The sequence below is a fragment of the Callorhinus ursinus genome, unplaced genomic scaffold (assembly GCF_003265705.2).
Source record: "Callorhinus ursinus isolate GAN/ISIS: 27379988/994484 unplaced genomic scaffold, GSC_fseal_2.0 scaffold17, whole genome shotgun sequence".
Classification (NCBI taxonomy): Eukaryota; Metazoa; Chordata; class Mammalia; order Carnivora; family Otariidae; genus Callorhinus; species Callorhinus ursinus.
Genome location: NW_027397079.1, coordinates 37,713,706 through 37,734,025, shown reverse-complemented (window position 1 = coordinate 37,734,025; position 20,320 = coordinate 37,713,706). Strand labels below are relative to the sequence as shown.

The following is a 20,320-nucleotide window of genomic DNA, read 5'->3' as shown; positions in this document are numbered from 1 at the left end:
TGCATCAGCTCCCTTAAGCTTCTTGTCTTCTAAAGGCCTGCCATTCAGGCTCAGTCTGTTTTTCCTTTTTAGCAGCTTTGGAAAAACAGCTGGCCATCAGTCTAAATTCTGTAATCCTCTATGTGTCTCAAGTGTTATTAAGTAATGCTTCAGCTTCTCTTCTGGCTAAGTAATCCCAAATCCTTTATTACTCATACACCTTTCTTGCTTAAGCCACCTCTCTGGCTCTTCTCTCTACTTCCTAGCATTCTACAATCCATCCTGGATTGCTTTGAAAGAATCTTAGATTGCTGTAGTCACCACAAACTTGTGACCAGATACATGAATGTTTCATGACCAGCAAGTGAGATTTTCTGACTTAGTCTTCCCACACACTCCCTTGTCTCATGCTCACCATGTTCCTGGTCTGTATGAGGGCAGGCTCTGTGTCAATTTGGCATAACTGATGTCAGCGTGGGACATGGGAAAACATGACGTAAGAGTTAGGAGATCTTGGTTCCGGTCTTCATTTTTTCTGTGGCCAGGATTCTGGGAACTAACTTTTATCAAGCAGGCACAACAGAGATTAATGAGATTGAACCATTAGCCCCATTTTATTTTAGGAAATATTTTCGCTGCAGAAAGTCATCCTATCCTGAGTTAAATTTAGTTTGATTTTATTTCAAAACCTATTATTTTCTATCTGCCGCATCTTATGATTTTTTGAATAAATAGGCTTCTATAGAATTAATGAAACTTAATAAAATAGTTCTGTGAGTTAACAAAAAGTATTTCGATTAAAAAAAAGTATTTCCATTCTAGATTTCAAGCTGCATGAGGACTAGTGTTGTATGCTAATGTAGAACATGGTGCCAGTACATAGATTTGAACAAATGAAACATAAAAATACAGATGCTTCATAAGATTGAAGTAAAGTGAGGTTCATGCCAGGTGCGGTCCCTCCAATCTGATCCTTCCTATCCCTGGCTGCACACTAGAAGCACCTGCAGAGCTTTAAAGCCTGCCATTGCTCAGCTGCAGCCCCAGGGATTCTGATTTAATTGGCTTGGGTGGGACCTAGAGTCCATAAGTGTTCAGTGTCTCCCAGCTGGGCTGAGAACCGCTGATTCTAATCCAGTGCTTTCCAAATTTAATTTGCATACCAGTCACCTGAAACTCTCCTAAGTGTCGAGTCTCATCTAGTGGTCCAGGGTGGGATCTGAGATTTGCTTCTCCAATAAACTGTCAAGTGATGTTGATGCTCTTGGTCTGTGGAGCACACTTGCAGTTGCAAATTTTAAGCAGCGTCACCTTCATTAGCTGTTAATGGCACCCTTGTCCTAAAAATTCTTCAATAGAAATCATTTATATTCTCTCTCATGCACTCCCTTTTGGCTGTGTCTGCATGGCAACAATGAAGTATGCAATTTGTGGGCAAGCCATAGTTAAATGAACAATTATGGATGATACATTTAAATAATTCAGGCTCTGGGTTGGCCTCTTCCCCCAGGGACAAAATTAACCTAAAGATTTTCTAACATTGATTTGCAAAGTCTTATCTAGCCTAAAACCTTTTCTTTATTTGTAATCATCCTCTGCCCACCAACTTCATTGCTTAATAGGAGAAGCAGTGGTATAAGGAAATGGTCTTTAAACTTGTAGGGATTGGAGGACCTTCCTGCCTTAGCATTTGGCACCCTGGATTCTCTTGATCCAACGGCTGGAAGTACATAACATGATGGAGCAAAGGAGCTCCATCTGTCTTAGAAGACCTCAAGGAATTCTAGAGTTGCTTTGTGGTTTTATAGAGCTAACTCAGAATAGCATTGGACCTTCAGATTTAACAGTTTTCAAGTGGCAGTTAATAAAAAGTACTTTATTTCTAGATTAAATACAAATAGATACATGCAAAATATATGCATAGCTAATATTCGTATCCATTTAGTTTTAAATAGAAGTAGAGGCAATTTTTGTAACCTGCAAACTGTGGGTTATTAAGGACAAATGTGACTTTTAGGGATATATGCTTAAGGTCACTCAACACTCAGGTTGAGTGGAGAAACCTGTTTAGGGAAGCATGCTAGCTGAGGGTGAAGTAGAGATACACACATTCTCTTCAGGGGACAGTATCAGTACTAACTTCTCCAAAACGACTTCTAAGGTTTCAGCTTCCTTCAGCTCAGTCCAAAAGGCCACCCTCTCTCTCTGTCTACTTCTGAACTTAGCCTGTACTTCATCTCTGCTGTGCTTCTGGCACTGGTTGCTTTTTTCATCTTTGAATCCTCCATAAATATTCATAGGATATAAGAAATGATCCAGGAAGCTGGCTCTCTAGTTGAATAGCTGATGCTGCTGGATAAGTAAATCATTCCCATCCGTGAGCATGAGGTATAGATTAGGTGAAGTGAGCGATGGTGGCAGCAGAATGAAAGAATAAAAGCTGGTACCAGTCCTCAGGTTTCACCTTACTGGTCTTCCCCCACTCTGCCAACACTGTCTGATCTGGGGGATGCCCTTCATCCCCTCCCTCTAAGGATGGCATCTGTTGGCTTGGACATGGGGGTGCCAGTGAATCAATGAATCCCTGTCAGGGAAACCCACTCTGCCCTCTGTGACTCTGCCTCTTATCTGAGGTTCATGAGGAAGGGTATTTACAGCAGCGCCCAATTAGCAGGCCATTGATTCTTGCTCAACCAATAAGCAAATATACTAGGGTGATGTCATAACTTTTAGTGTCCAAACAACTTAATAAGTATTTATGTCCTAATAACTCATCCAGCACATACTGAAGGAAAAGTTAATATTTGTATTTCATCCTTAAATAACCACATTTACTAATGGATGCATTTGCCTGTTGGACACCGCATAACTTCTCAAATCTTTGGATTAGATTGGACATTGTCACCTTTGTTTCCTGTTCCCCACTCGTGGGCTAGATGAGCCCTCAAATATCCAGGTTCACAGGAATATGACCTCATTCAAAGGACTGTAGCATCTAATGTTGAAACTGTGAACTTCCTCAAGATATGGTTCCCAAGGTATCTAATGGATGTCTCTATGCTTTTCTCAGAATTTTAAATAATCTTATGGTTCCCCTGTATGCTTACTGCATCATCCCAGGGTACCTCTGCACAGCATTTGGGAACTGTGGCCATGACCACAGGGAGTAAAGCACCTTAACTGAATAGTGTTTGAAGACCAAACACCATGAATGCATTATACCCATAATGCGGCAGGTGTTTTTAAGATCAGTCTGGACAGAGAGGATGCCTTCCTACTAGCAGAATTTCCTCAAGTAAAATTCCTTCTCTTACACAGATGGCTTTATAGAGAATAAACTGTTTGCCTCATTCAACAGGGGTTTATTTAACACATACTTTGTGCCAGGCCTGGTTCTAAAGACCTGGGATACACCGGCAGACATAGATCAAGATCCTGTCCTCCTGGAACCTACATTCTACATCCTCTGTTTTCACCACATGGAAGAATATGGACTATCCCAGCTTTAGGATTCTTTTGTCAAACAACATGAGAAAATTATAAAAGGACTTTCATCTCCTCTAAAGTTCTGTTTAATGGCTCATTTTCAAAGATTAGAATTCTGCAGGAAACAGGCATACTTAAGATATTTAGAACCTAATCAGTGACTGAAACTAGAGGGAATTATTCTATATTATTGAAAATCAATGATCTATGAATACTATATTAATGAAGACTGATGATATATGAATGTAGTGTGGGTGAGGAAGCAGTTCCTGTTAATAGGCTGATTATAATTAGAGTTTCAATACAAAATTGAATAGGAATGATGGTTCTGTTAAGTCATCCTCACATTTGTTTATTCTCAGGAAGTGTTTAATGGCATGTATTTTGGAACATGAAATATTTTACAGTGTTCTTTAATTTCCTTCAAGGCATAAAAGAAATAGCACATGGATTTTTCTATCTTGCGGTCTTGGATAGCAGAACTCACTTCCAAACATATGAGAAGGAAGAGTGTTACTTCATTTTATCTACATAACGAGAGTGATTTTTGGGTCTGCCATACAATGGGAAAACAGCTTTCCCTTGTATCCTTTGGAGAAATAGGAGAAGCTGGGGCTTTTACATCATATTCTGACAGAGCCAGTTTTCTCCCAATCCACTGTCCCCCAAATCAACAATAAATTAATAAATAAATCACTGCAAATAAAATCTTCTGCGATTTAATTTAAGACCCGGTTGTAGCACCACACGTCCCCTAAGCAGTGTTTTCTCCACTTTGCACTAAAACAAGTTAGCATGAAATGTGGCCTATATGTAAGTTGTAAAATAAAATTGTTTTCCCTCTTCATCAAGAGTATATATCCTCTAGTATAAAACAAATCACCATAATCCACAACTAAGAAATAACCATTGCTATGAGCTTGATTTATAGCCTTCTGGTCTTTATATAGTTTTAAATAGGTGGGTGTGTATAATTTAATAATAAGTAATTAGGTTTGTACCCTACATATAAACACAGTTTAGTTTACATTATATCCTGAACATTTCTCCAGGTCACTAAATATTTTTTTTCTAAAATGTGTTTTCAATTGTTTTGTGGTGTTTCAGAGTATAGATGCCCACAATTTATTTCATCTATCCGCACATATGAACATCTAACTTGTTTTAAACCCTGTAAAGTCTAAAGAAATCATTCAAGATTTAAAACGTAGCTATCATAAGCCATTTATGAAAACATGAAGATCCACCAAGTTGATATTAACTGAAATTTACTAGTCTTTTTCTTCCTTTATTCATCACAAGAGGCCCTGTCCTCTGCTAGAGATACAAAGAAAATGTACATTTTGAGCCTCGACTTTTCAGTTTACATCGAGCTGAGGCATTTACCAGCAGAAGAGCCTGGAAGACTGAATTGTCCATCCACACTGACAGCTGTCTCCTCAGCCAGGAGCTGAATGGCCCAGTCAAATTTAATTATCAACAGCATTTGCAAAACAAAAACAAAACCAAAAAACAAAACCAACCAAACAACAACAACAACAATAAAAACCAAACCAACAAACGGTGATACTTGCTAAAGGATTCCTGAGGTAATTAATTTGATTTAAGGTAGGAAAAAAGAGAAAAACGGAAAGACTGTTGAACATGTCACAGAAAGACATGTTGATCAGTCATTTCATGACTGAAAACTGGAAAAATTGTTTTAGAGAAAATGCATATTTCCAAATAATCCCCACTGAGAACAGATGTTGAAGCCTGGGAAATGTGTTCTGACTCTATAGTTACTCTGTTTGTTTATTTGACCTATCACTTCCTCAGCATTACTAGAAACTAGTTGGCATTAAAATATGGTGCTTGGTCTTTGTGTCAAAAGATCTGGTCTTTGCCATTGTCTTTGCTGCTTATTAATTAGGGGGCCCTGTGATAGTTGACTTATCTGCCTGAGCTTCAAGCTGCCTCATTGGTAAAACAGGATTTGAGGACAACTTAAATAAGAAAATACATGGAACAGACAGAATAGAATAAACTGCACAATATTATACAAACTTGAAGAATTGATATTATGGATAAGAAAACCTTAGGTGAGAAAGCCACATACTTTAAAAGACGTAAATTCCTGGAACTATTTCGGTAAGTCCTTTGTGAGGATGGACTAATTTTTGTTATCCTAAAGCCTAGAAAGCATCAGGAATGAGTGGAAAAGGAAGAAAGAAAAGGACAAGGGAGGAAGGGAGAGGAGAGATGGGGGAGAGAGAGAGAGTAGGGAATGTCAGTGAAAGTTGCATGTTTTGGAGTTGAAGTTCACTCTGAGGCCATGGTCCAGAGGGCAGACAGGCAGGTGAGAATACTATTGCCTGTTGACTGCGTTATCCCCTTCTCTGGCTAAGGACACCCATGTGGTGATCTGACAAGTAAAACTTTGAGATTTGTTGCTAGATCCTGTCTGGTTGGTTGAAAGAAGACCTGCTCTAGTCTCCCAAGCAATTATTTCCAAAATTTTTACTAATCCATCTCTCCGGTGTGATGTTAAATCAGGTCTGACCCCAGAAGCTAGGGTGGCCAACTCATTCCAATTTGTCTTGGAAAGTCCCATGTCAGTTCCAGGCAAACTGGGATGTGGTACTGAGCCAGAAGCTTGGAGTGAGGAGTTTAGATGCCATGCTAAATGAACAGAGTAAATGGTTTCCTGTTTGAAAGTAAAATTTCCAGAATGATGTACATAATTTGAGCTCTCTAAAAAATATGTAGAAATAGGCCACCCCAGCAAATAGAAATTTGAGATAATACTGACTTCCTGTATATCCAATTGAATCCACAAGACAGGAACTGGGATGTGTCTACACTTGGATATGTTGCCTTTCTACAATTTAGCCTTCACCCCCCCCACACACACCTCTACTCAGAATCTTGTCACTGGGTTTCTAGTATTTATGTTTATATTGACTAGAATTCAAGCCCTAAATGACACAATTTAGAAGAAATAAGAAAACTCTTGGTTACCGGTACTTTATTCACTTCTAATGCAAAGAGCATCCATCCATCCATTCATTCATTTAGCAAAAGGCATGGGCTATATACATTATGTGAGTGGCATCATGCAACGTGCTGACTCATGGAGAGTCTGGTTGTACACAGTGTTACATTACAGAGTGAGGAAGTGTTCCGAGAGAGGCACACACCAGGTGCACTGGAAGTATTTTTGTCCTTAGATCAACTGAGGTTATTCTACCAGAAAGAAACAAATATAGGACAGAGATGCATATTATTCTACACTATTATTCAAGACAACTTAGCCAACAGTCTATAAATAGCTGTTGAGAATTTGCTTCTTGACAAACATGATGCAAGACATAAAAGGGATATTGAAGATGATTGATGTCAGGTAATTCTTAGAAATCAAGTTTTGGAGACTGACTTGTTTCAGTTGTCTCAAGTATTAGAACAACTTGAGTTTATTTCAGTTACTCTGAATTGGCTACAGATCCATGATCTTCTGTTCAAAATACTGGGGGCTAAATGTATTTTGAGAATCAGAAATTTTAGGATTTTAGGTATGTAACTAGGTACAGATACCATATATTATGTTTCAATAGATCTAAGACAGAACTCTATGTTTAGAGACATTAATAAATCTCTTGCAACATGTATGTATGTTTACACTAAGTGATTATATATATCACATAATATATATTATATATTTTATTCACATTTTTACTTTATTTAATTTATTTATAAATTTATATTCATATATACTTATATAAATATATATGTAGTATTTATATAAACTATATATATATTTCTATAAAGACTATAAATAGCCTCTTCTGAATTCAGGTCAGGTTTTAATAAAAAATGAATCATGAAGAAAAATTTGAATTTTAGAGGCTTTTGATTTTTTTCTGAATTGAAACAAGGGATTGTGGACATGTATTAGAGAAGACAGCACACACCAAAATATCAAGTATTGAAGTGTAAGTGTTATGCTCTAATTTCCCTTATACATGCACACATACACAGGTGTACACAACTAAGATTATAAGGCGCTTTTTAAGAAATGTCAAATGAATTGTGCGGTTGATAAGTGCTTTGAGTTTAGAGGAGGGAGAACTACTTCTTGCTTGGGTTGTCAAGGCCTCACAGAGCAGATGGGACTGAACAGCACCCTGAGGGGCAGGTGTTTAGCTAGGAGGAGAGAGATGGTTGACCAGGCTGGGGATGGTGCCAATCAAAGTAGGTGGTACCGTGCCTCAGCAGCTCAATATGTATATGAATTTCTGCTTGGGATAAGGGATCAGAATTGTTATTTAACTTTTATAATATTAATTTATAACATTAGCTGCTATTATGGAGAAACTTTTATATCTTGGAGAAATGGAGAAATTGATCAGGGTTTTAAAAAAATGCCAAGTGATTATTATTTCCTTCTGCTTCATAGATAAAGATGTGGCATTTCAGTCATTGCCTACAAAATAATTGGCCCTGTTGCTGTGGGATGTAGTACGTGACTTTCTTTTATTTGAAGATCTAGGAGGACGATCATACAGTTATTTTCAAACAAAGTCTGGCAATATTTGTATCAATGCTTCTCAACGTTAGCTGTATTTTGGAAACATGGACCGGGTGGTGTGGGAAGAGGGCATTAAAGCATCCTGATGCCTGGCTCCTACCCCAAGATTCTGATGTAATTGAACAGAATTGGTCTGGGGACAGCCTGGACTTAGAGATTCTTAAAGTTCCTCCTGAGTCTAATGCTTGCCGAAGGTTGAAAACTACTGGTTTTGATGAATGAACTCTTGGTTTTAAGTTGTAAAGAGAGGAGGTAAAGTCAATATTTAGCTAAATATTTTTGCAATTAAAATAAAAATATAAAGCATGAAATTTAAATAACAATAAACTATACATCAACTATTTTGTCACAAACATGTTTTCAAACCAAACAGTAATGTTTGCCCTACTTTGTATTCATTTTATTAGAATTATATACTTTTGCCAAAGAACTATGGGTGTTATGATCCATGCTCACACACAGATTTAGCATTATTACCTGGAAACTGCTCTCTTCCCATATAACCTCACTATTTGACATCCAGTCAAAGCCATAAAAGAGTGAGAGAGAGCTTCTATAATTTGTTCCATCCCTACACTATGGGTTTTAAAGAAATGGTAACCCTGAATTTTAACCTTGTTGAAACCAGAGACATCAGAGGTTTGCCAAAGGTCACACAGCTTGGTGGGTGATGGAGTCCGACCCAGTCTTGATTTCTGACTTTGAGTCAAGGTGGTTTCCACTGCCTCATGTTGCTGCCTTTGTAGGAAATATAAACTGGGTTGAGATTGGTGACAGTTGGAAATAGAGCATAAGAAAAATTAAACTTTGGAGCTGTATTAAGGAGACGAAGCTATAATACAGATGCAGCATTAACTTACTTTCTTGTATGAAAGATAAGATTATCTTATATGATGGATATTCTATTTTGCATCACTCCTGCCAGAAGTGGTATGTAGGGTGTCAATAGATAAAATTGACTCAGATGTTTTTTTAGGGCCCGGTTTAGAGAAAAGTAAGTTATGCTTTAAGAGTCAGCATTCATTCTGATGGCAGACATTTGATAGGTTTTCCATTGCCATAAAAAACAATAGATGGATATAAATCCTCAGAAATTGATAAGGTTGCAGGAAACTTTGGAAACAAGATTCAATTTTCTTTAGAAAAGTGGGTAGAAGTCCTTTTACATACGGGTCAACTTTGTAGCTTTTATTAGCATTTCTAAGTCATGACAGATGATACTGGGTGGCTGCTGGGGTGTTATGGCCCACTTTTGAGCTTTATTTTCACATGGTGATATATGACTGAATCTGGCAATAAGGCTTTTAAAAGACATACTACTTCTCTAAGTCCCAATAGAAATAGTATCATTTAATTTCATCTAAGCTAGCTAAAACCTCCCTATCTGATGAAATCTCTGGATAGAGAAGAAAAGACTTTTTCAAGATATTGCTACAATACCAATCATTCTTGAATCAAAATGTTATTTAGCAAGTATTTATTTGTATATCTGTTATTTAATCTGAAAAAAAAAGCCCACATTAAACTGATTTGAAAGCTTGGGGAGTTGATTAAGTGTTTACTTGTTATTGATGTTCCAGATTTCAGCTTTTCCTTGGAATGACCCTAATATTCATGGTTTTGCCAACTGCACTCCTACATAGCAGAAGGTGCTGCTATATTGCATTGTGACTAATGGGCCTTATGAGAATTTCAAGTGCTTTTTCTTTTGTAAAATATTTTGGATTAGAACCTTTTTCCAAAATGAAATTTAATTCTATGTAGAACAAAGATGACTGAGGTCTAGAAGAATATATAAATTTGCTTATTATAAAATTGCTTATTAAGAAGTATAAAAAGGATGTTAGAGGTATTGTAAGGAACATGGGCCTTGGAAATTAAGGATTTGGTTTGGAGTCCTGCCTTTACCATAACTAGATATGTCATCATCCGGTGAATGATTCGGCATCTCTGAAGTCCATCGTGTGAGATATGGAACAGTAACTAAGTCATTGTTACTGTGAGGATGAAAGCAAGTTGTATATTCTAATACAGAAAGAAGTTATTTTTACTTTCTGTTAGTAAACTCCTTCAAGTTAGGTTCTTTTTTGCTTCTGGGCCAAAAATAACTGAAAGCTCACAATGGAATGTGTTAAATTAATAGCTGGGGCTGTGCAATTTTAAAATAGTGATGTTATGCCTTTTCAGTTTAGATAAGCAACATCTGTTCTATACTGTTGTCTTTTGGTCTTTTAAAACAATATTGTACTTTCAACATCAATTTTAGCAGGTATGCTTGAAAATAACCTATCACAGTAAACCGAAGAAACTGGCAATAAAATTAGCATGATTTTGTCGACTGATACAGTCCTTGTAACTGAAAGATTTGCTTCTATCACTTGGGCAAATCCTTTATTTATTGGTTATTTCCAGTTTTAACATACATATGTCTAATTCATTCATTCAGAATCTTTCAAGCCATTATTGTTCCATGTTTACTTTAAGTTTTGGCTGCAGTTTGATTAATGGATTCCTCCCTTACCTCCAAGAGTTTATTTTTGAAAATCTTCATTTTTACCCAAGGGATGGTCTCCTAAACTATCAGATTTAAACAGAACAATGTGAGAAATCTGATCTCAATAAATTAGGAATTTTCAGTTGTATTCCAGCTTAAAAAATGAGGACTGGCAAAAATCATTTTCCTGCTTTCAGTAAACTCTGGATTTCCAGCTCTAGAATGAACATGAGACTCTTCCATCTTCAGCTATTGAAAATGAGTATACTCAGTAATGGACTAACCTGGCTTGTGGTTCTCTCTGGTTGTTTTCCTTCACAGCAACACCCCTGAACTCACTTAAGCCTCCAAGGGTGGACACTGCTCCAGTGGTTGCATCTCCCTATCAAAGAAGAGATTCAGACAGATACTGTGGGCTCTGTGCAGCCTGGTTTAACAATCCTCTCATGGCCCAGCAACATTATGATGGCAAGAAACACAAAAAGAATGCAGCAAGAGTTGCTTTATTAGAACAACTTGGGACAACTCTGGATATGGGGGAACTAAGAGGTAAGAGAAACTCTTAATTTCTGCCACAGAACTGGGCTTTCAGAGAAAGATTGTGTTTTCACAGACAGCATTGATTACTAAGGAAAAATCTAGGCTCATCTAAAAGGAATAGAAGGAAAAGGAAATGAGCAGAAAACTAGCTTAATTTTTGTAATCTCCTTCATTTCAAACTCTTTGTTATTTCCATATATTTTTTAAAGATTTTATTTATTTATTTGAGAGAGAGAGAATGAGAGATAGCACGAGAGGGGAGAGGGTCAGAGGGAGGAGCAGACTCCCCGCTGAGCAGGGAGCCCGATGCGGGGCTCGATCCCGGGACTCCAGGATCATGACCTGAGCCGAAGGCAGTCGCTTAACCAACTGAGCCACCCAGGCGCCCTGTTATTTCCATATTTTTATTGACATTTTTCAGATTGAAGCCACCCATATATGAACCAGATATTTTCCTTCTGATTTACCTTTTTTTTAAGAGAAGGACGGGGGGGGGCGGTGGAGGAGCAGAGGGCAAGGGAGAGAGAGAATCTCAAGTAAGCTCCATGCCCAGTGCGGAGCTTGATGCGGGGCTCTATCTCACAATCCTGAGATCATGACCTGAGCTGGAATCAAGAGTCAAATGCTTAACTGACTGGACCACCCAGGCGTACCTCTGCTTTATCTTTAAACACCTTTGCTATTGAATGCTTTAGTACATGAGCAGCATGAGAGAAGATGCTAAAAGGGCCAAATAGCATTATCTTATTAAAACTTACGTGCTTTTGTGAATCCAACCCAAATGAAGCAGCATGTTGACTCTATTTAATAGCTTAAAACAAGCCCAAGTCCCTTTAATAGAAATATCTAGGAAGCTGAGGTAAGATGGTTCCGCCATATGGTCAATACCCAGCTTCCTCACTGCACCCTTCCAGATGTTTTCTCAAGTGATAGAAAGAATGCAGCATTTGAAATTCATACGGGGTTTCACAGAAGCTGCTGAGTAGAGACTCAGGAACCATAGGGGAGGATCATTCCTGTGGATTCCTTAGGAGGACATATACCAATTCGTGGGATTTGATAGAATCTTTCATCATCAACAACCACTTAAACATTTTTTGATCACCTAAACATTTTTGATCAACTCGTGTTGGCATTGTATGAGTAGAACAGAATCATATAAAATATTTTTTTCTGAGAAAATACATGTTTTCAGGAAAATAATTTTGAAAAGGGTGCTATGAATACTATACTTCAAGTGTTATGTGGGCTAGATGAGCTTTTATGGGCTGGCCAAGAATCATTATTCATAATAGCTCTAATAACAAAATTTGCAATTCAATTTTGAGAATTTCAAGAATGCAATCTGAGTTTTAACTGGGGTCTGTGTGTAGCCTACAATTCTTTCTCTAACTGGGCTATGAGCCTCCCAAGAGAGGTCGTTGTAGTCAGGAAATGTGCTGGTACAATTCTAGACCAGAAAAGTGGGACTGAAAATCATGCTTTGTGAGCTGAATGGGTAGGGGTGGGGGCAAGTTGCTTCTGGTTTTTGTTGGTTGAGGAAGACTTCATCCAGGAAAAGGATCTGAATGGGAACTAGAAATGTAGGTAGCATTTCAGCAGGCTGTCCAAGTGAGCAGATTCATATACATACAGGCAAAGAGGCAGGAAAGCATAAGCTGTAGCTGGCAAAGACACACGTTATCATGAAAGAATCGTCTCATACCGTATAGATTTAGGATTGGAGGTCCATTAGTATATCTATAGAGCTTGATTAGAGATGGATTTTTCCAAGATATGTAATTAAGAACAACAAATAAGAACAAGACATTAAAAACACTTTATTTCGGGTTTGTTTTTAGCTATAGAAAAACAACACAGGGCTTCATCTTCCAGAATGTTGGATAATTTCATCTCAGAGCCTTTTGAATTGTTGGTGCTTTTGCTTTTTGTTGGGAGATTTCTTGTATTCTCTGTCTATGTCTTGTTAAAAAATACAGAAAGAGTCTCTCCATAGCTGAAGGCCTTCCCAAAACTTATCTGCTTCCCAAACAAATCTGCTGTTACTGGCAGATTAACAAGTTGGCTCAGTGACTCCTTCACGGCAGGGCACTGAAGGAGAAAAATAGGGCTTTATTTATGTTTTGTGCCAGATATTATGACTTGTAGAAGAATTATTTCTCGAGCACATTCTTCTTGCTTATTTTGAATTATCAGTGCTGCATCTTTTATGTACAACCACATTTAATGACTTGGGCGTCTGAATTCTGTAACATTTGAGCAGCTTGTCTTTTATACAGAAGACAAAAAGGGCTGCTCTTTGACTTGATAACTCAATGTGGCTATGACTCAGTAGCACATGAGATGCGATTAGCATTGAACACAATGTCCTTGAAACCAACCTTTTCACCCCCCCAGTGACATTTTGATATATGTCTATTCAGGCATTAAATTATTAAGGAATAAAGCAAGAAGATAAACCAGTGTGCGTGCACAGGCGCGCGCACACACACACACACACACACACACACACACACCCCTATTTCTAGAATGCTTCTAATGCATTATCAATCAATTACTAAGGACAAAAACTACTAATTAGTAAATATAGGTATAACTTTTTAAACACTCATGTCATGCAGCTTAAGCACAATATGGCAACATTTCAGGCTTTCTCTCTTTCATAGAACTCAGTTTTTTAAGCACTACACCATTTACTTACTTTATTATGGTTTTCCTGATTTTCTGTCTTCCTCTCTACTCCTATAGATTGTTAGATTGATGCCTGTTTTGCTCACTGATGTGTTCAAAATGCCTAGGACAATGACAGACACAGAGTAGGTACTCAATAATTGCTGAATAGATAGTGGAAGCAAAAACTTTAAAAAATCACCTAAAAGCCTACATTCTTAACATGATAATCATTTTTATTTCTAAAAGGAGCCTGGCTGAATGATTTTTACAAGAAATTATGATGTTTTTCTTCTAATTTTTAAAAATGATGTCTATTTTACATACTGTGAAATGCAGACATTAAGTGTTATACAGTTCAGGGGGTTTTGACAATACAAATACCTGTATAACCCACACACCTATTAAAATATAATTTATTAATCCTGAGAAAACTCCCACGTGCCCCTTCCCAGTTCATCCAACTTCCCATTCCAGGGACCCACTTTTCCTATTTTAGTTTTGCCTATTTTTAAACTTCATATAAAAGGAGCAGACGTGTGTATTTTGTGTGTGTGTCTGGCTTCTCTTACACAGCATATTGTTTTTGAAATATATCCATTTCTTGCATATAAAGCAGAATAGCTCCTTGCTTTTTATTGCTGAGTAGTATTCTGCTATACAAAAGTTCCACAGTTTATCTATTCTCCTCTTGATGTTTGTGTGTGTGTGTGTGTGTGTGTGTGTGTGTGCTATTTTGAATAAAGCTTTCATGAACATTCTTTTTTTGTTTTTGTTTTGGCCAACATATGTTTTACTTATCTTGGTAAATGCCTGGGAGTAGAATTGCTGGGTCATAAAGTTGGGAGTATTTTTAACTATGTAAGGAATGGTCAAAATATCTTCCAAAGTAGCTGCATTCTTTTGCATTCCCTAAAGCAACATAAATAAATTCCACAGTCTCTCCAATATTTGTTTTTGTCAGTTTTCAAAATTTTAGCCATTCTAGTGGATGTAGAAAAGTATTTCATTATGGCTTTAATTTGCATTTCCAAGTTGACTAATGATGTCAAACACTTTTAATGTGCTTTTTGGTCATTTATATATCTTCCTTTGTGAGGTATCTGTTCATGTCTTTTGTCTACTTTAAAAAAGTCTTGGTTGTTTGTCTTTTTATTATTGAGTAATAGGTAGGAGCTTTTCATATATTTTCAATACACATCCTTTGTCAGATATACGCATTGCAAATATTTTCTCCTAGTTTGCAATTTGGCTATTCATTTCTTTAAATGTCTGGTGAACAGACATTACTAAATTATAAAAGTCTGATTAATCTTTTTTCCCTTTTATGATCATTGCTTTTTGTGTCACATCTAAAAAAACTTTGCCTGCACTCAAGATCAAAGATGTTCTCACATGTTTTTGTCTACAAATTTCATAGGTTTAGCTCTTATATCTAGGATTATGATGTATCTCAAACTAACTTTTGTGTATGGTATGAGATAATAATAGGAGTTGAAATACATTTGTTTCATGCATTCACCAAGTTCTTACAGAAAATTTGTTAAAATATCTTCTTTTCCTCATTGAATGATCTTGGCACAGTTATTGAAAATCTATTGATTGCACATGAGTCACTTTGTATCCGAGCTATTGTGTTCCATTGATTTCTTTGTTTTGTTTATGCCAGTACCACATTTTACTGATTCTTTTAGCATTATGGAAGTCTTGAGATCAGGTAATGCAAGCTCTCCATCTTTGTTCTTCTTCCTCAGTATTGCTTGGCTGTTCTAAATCCTTTGCATTTCAACATAAATTTCAGAATCAGCTTGTCAATTTCTACACAGAAAGCTTGTTGGAATATTGAATGGGATTGAATTTAATCTATATATCAATTTGGGGAGATTTATTTAATTTCTTCATAGTACTGAGTCTTCCAATCCATGAACATCTTATATTTATTTATGATTTTTTTCAAGTTCTGTCAGCAACATTCTGTAGTTTTCAGTGTAAAGGGTTTGCACATTTAAAAAAAAATGTTCACGTATTTTCTGTTTAATGCTAATATAAATTCTTTTTCTTGAAATTTCATTTTTATGTGTTGATTACTGAAATAGAAAATGCAGTTGATTTTTCTATATTGGTCTTGATTCCTGTAACCTACACATAACTTTCTACCATTCTTGGTATATAATTAAATAGCACAAGAAATTCCACCTTTTGTATTTTTTGGTATTCACACTATTTAGTCATTGGAAACTCTATATTTGTGTTAACATTCTTGCCTTCCTTTGCTTCATGTGGGAAATCAAAGTTTAAAAGTTATTCTTGTAGATTCGCAAAGAATTTTAAATGGGATTGGCCTAAATGGTCATTAATATGCATAACCTGGTTACTGATTCAACTTTAGTGTTATTTGTTCCAGAAAACAGATGTCTCTACTTCCAAGTTTTAATTTAACAAGAAAAATAGTCATCCTTTTCTGAATATAGAGTACAATGTAGAAAACAAAGGAAGTCATTGAATTATGAAATTACAAAATTCAATGATTACAAAGTACTTTAGAGATTTTTATAGTTTAAATTCTTCTTGCTAGCATAAAACACAGATATTAGGTAGTTTCTTCTTTAGAAATAGTGACAATATAAACTATAAAATTATAGTTAGGTGGAAATAGAATAAACACTTTGCAGATCTTTATTATTTATTCTTTTAAATGTTGTAGGGTAGAAAATGAGGTTATTTCATTGTTTCAGAGGAAACTAGAAACTGGTGCAATTCTCTTCTGAAGATACAGAGTAAAGGAACTCATTTGAAAATTTAATAATGTTTCTGAGCATAAAGAGGCAGATAGTGTTGGAAGGGACATCAAACATCATTGTGTTATATTCCTTTTTCCTCCCCGCTTCCTCCCTTCCAGCTTTCTTTCCTTCTTTCTTTCTTTCTCTCTTTCTTTCTCTTTCTTTTTTACAGAGCAGCATTGTGAGGCCCAGAGAAGTGACATGACTGTTTCCCTTCTAAACTATGGCTAGACCCGCAACTTCTGATTGTGTGCACACCAATTTCTAGTGACTCATCATTGACTAAATAGAACTCTGAATAATTAACTCTTTAAAAAAACAGTTGTGTTTGGGGACTTATCTATTTTTAAATGCATAACACTTGCTTTGGACTAAAGTATAGAATGGGCATAGTCAACTCTCAGTTTTCTGGTAATGAATCACTTACGAAATGCCTTATATGGCTTTAATAAAGGAGGTTTCCCCACATTCCTGACTCCATCTCAGCTGGAGTGAATATAGAAATGCAAAGAAATCATATTCACTATTCACAAGGGCCTGGTGTTGGGAAGCAAAGTTCTGTGAAGAGAAAACATATTCTCTAAGGGGTCACTAGAATTTATTACTCTCTATAATGCAGTCTCTGCCTTTACTAGTGGGAATGGGGATTAATTTTTAAGGGATACAAGAAGCTTATATAGACTTCAAATCATTAAAGTAGCATGTGAGTCAGAAAGAGCAGACCCATCTCAAAATGAACAGAACACTGGAGTGAGAGATTTTTACTCTTTGGGTTATTTCTGCTGTGGACTTTCAGGTGATAATGGGTTATCTGTCTCATACTTTGTCCCACTTAATCTTAGTTTGGTCTTTGCTTATATCTCAGGCAGGAGACAGCTTAGTCCCATAATTCAGTGACAACCCTCTATCTCCAGTTACCTAAGATACCTGTGCAGGGGTGCTTGGGCATTGGGTCTGCTCCAAAGTCTGCTCCAGTGGAAAGAAAGGTATTCTGGGTAAAAAATGAACAGTTTTCAAAGTCAACCAGTCCAAGTATTGCTGTGTAAAAATCACCTCAAAGTATGGAGGTTTAAAAAAACAATAGATTTTTATTATCTCCCAGTTTCTGTGGGGGGAATTTGGGAATGGCTTGGCTGGGTGATTCTGGAAAACTTAAAAAACTGAATGAAAGAAGAAAGAAAAGGTGACACACTCATGTGTTGGCAGGAGGCCTCAGTTTTTCTCCTCATGGTCATTTCCCAGGATTTGTCTTAGATGCTCCTGCTATGGTGACTGGCTTCCCAAGAATGAGACATTTAAGAGAGACCAGGTAGAATGGTTGAAAGTTGCATAGCATCAACTGCATCACATTTTATTCATCAGAAGTCAATACCAGACCATATTAAAGGGCTGGTAGAGCATTAGACTCCAGACTCCATCTTTTAGGAGAGGATTGTTAGAGAATGTGGGGACATTTTAAAACTACCACAATCAGTCAGAAAGCAAGTGGACCACTGACATATGTAATAACCACTATTCTGCCACACACTTGTAGACTTTAGCCTGAAAAGCATCTCATCTACAGGTGGAATTAATATTTGCAATAGACATATCAAGTCAAGGATTTAATTTTTTTTTAAACTAAAACCTAACAGAGATTTCTGCCTATCTTCATTAGAACCAAGAAAATAGTCTCTCTGTGTTCCTCTGCCCAAATTCTGGGCCTTCTCTGATAGATATCATGGCTGGGGTCAGCAGAGACAGGACATACCATACCATCTGAAGTTTGCTTTCATCCAACAACCATCCTTTCTTCATCCAGCAACCATACTCCTTTTGTGATTGGCCAATCCAATATGCCTGAGGGATTCCAAAGATTTGGGGACCAAATTAATTGGAGTTAACAACTTGATTGTGGGCTCCCAATCTCCAAGTGAGTTGATGGAAACAGAAGTTCTAATCAAGATTTTAGAAACAGAAATCTTGTTATATGTTATTGCTTGGTTTCCTCTCTGATTTTTCATTTATTTATTCATTCACTTTTTATTCATCTGCTAATATTGAACTCCTACTATATACCAGGCATAAAGTGTTGGAGATACTACAGTGAATGAGAAAAAAAGGTCTCTATCTTGGGAAGAAGACAGAAAATAAAGAAGTAAAATATTTTTAGCGTGTAGCAAAGGCTAAAGGGATGAAAGTGAGGTGATATAATAAATAATGAAGTAGAGGTAGGTTTCTTTAAACGGGATGATTCGTGACAGCTTTACAGAGAAGCTGACATTTGGACTATGACCTGAAGGAGGGGGAGCTCATTCCAGATATGAAGTGCCTGCTCATTTTTTGCAGAGGAATTAGCAAGTGCAAATGGCCTTGTGTGGGGAAGGGGCTTGGTACATCTGAGTAATAATGGTCGGCAGAGTGCCTGAAGATAATAAGAGGGGTAAAAAGTGAGATTGGGTTTAGATAGAGTCACATTTTGCAGATTTGAATGGGTCATTGTGAGAGTTTTGATTTATTCTAAGTGCACATGGTGATTGCAGCTCATCTTACTTGTGAATCCACATGATCCACTTTTTTTCTCTACCAATGGGCTAGCTTCATTTCCACTCTAGGTCACGTCTCTTCCCTCTGTCTTGCTCCTGTCATTCCTGTGAATACACCCTTTACATACTTCCTTTGTTCAAGGCTACATTTCTCATGCTGTTAGCAGATTTTTAGGGTAGCAAAACTTTCTGGCCAGAGATCCATCATTCGTTTATGTTTTTCAGGGCTAAAACAAAACAAAACAAAACGCCTTGGTAGTTCTCTTTAGTGTTTAAAGGAAAGAACAACTGACCTATGTTTCCTTCATGATGTTCGCTGTGGGTGAGTGAGTACTTTGGAGAAGAGAAATTTCTTGGCAGTCATTGAATTGAGAGGAAACTAAGCTCAGGAACAGCATATTGGCTACTGCAGAATAGCAGGGCTATTAAATTGGAATGTATTAGGTGTATTTGGGCATGTTAGGAGCAGCTGATTCATGGGAAAAATGGACCTAAACAAGTACACACTGAAGTCTTCATTTTAGAACAGAGGATTCTGGCCACTGATTAAACCTTGTCTAATTAGGCAAGTAGAAGAGCCATACTGCTTAAGTATGGAAATGTAAAGGGGACAGTGGGAATGGAGCAGTGAAGCTACTGGACTTTCATATCAGTGGTGTCAGGTGGGCCTTGAAAGACAACTAGAAGCTATTCAGGTTGGCCAGTGGAGTGGGACAACTTTACAGGCTGAAGATAGAGCCTATGAAAAGGTGTGGCGGCAAGGGAAACAGGGCCCCTTTGAAGAGCTATATGGTATGTCTGGAGCTTAATGTCAGGTTTGGGATTAATGGGAGAAGTAGCTGGAGAAATAAGAGTCAGATCATGATAGGAGTCGAATACTTTTATTTAACCCTGAACGCTGTGGGAGGGATTTCAAAATTTTTGGATGGAAATTTGCATTTTTTTAAAAGATTTTATTTATTTGACAGAGAGAGCACAAGTGGAGGGAGAGAGAGGGAGAAGCAGACTCCCTGCTGAGCAGGGAGCCCAATGTGGGACTCGATCCCAGGACTCTGGGATCATGACCCAGGCCGAAGGCAGCCGCTTAACCAACTGAGCCACCAAGGCGTCCCAAAATTTGCATTTCTGAAAGAAGTTGCTATAGACAGCAGCATGAAGGGTGGGTTAGGAAAGTAGACAGAAGACAGGGAGATTTTTTGGAAGCCTATTAATTTAATCCAGTGAGAAATTATGCCAACTTGAATTAAAGAAAATAGCACTGAGCATATAAGTAAAGGGA

At 37.2% G+C, this 20,320-nt stretch overlaps 1 protein-coding gene across 1 annotated transcript in view; it reads left to right on the top strand.

Moving 5' to 3' along the window:
- The window catches only part of ZMAT4 (zinc finger matrin-type 4), a 371,386-nt gene that overhangs the window by 214,189 nt on the left and 136,877 nt on the right, over positions 1-20,320 (top strand). The window contains exon 5 of the mRNA XM_025886243.2: positions 10,848-11,075. Coding sequence (XP_025742028.1) covers positions 10,848-11,075 — 228 coding nt within the window. The remainder of the gene's footprint in view (positions 1-10,847; positions 11,076-20,320) is intronic.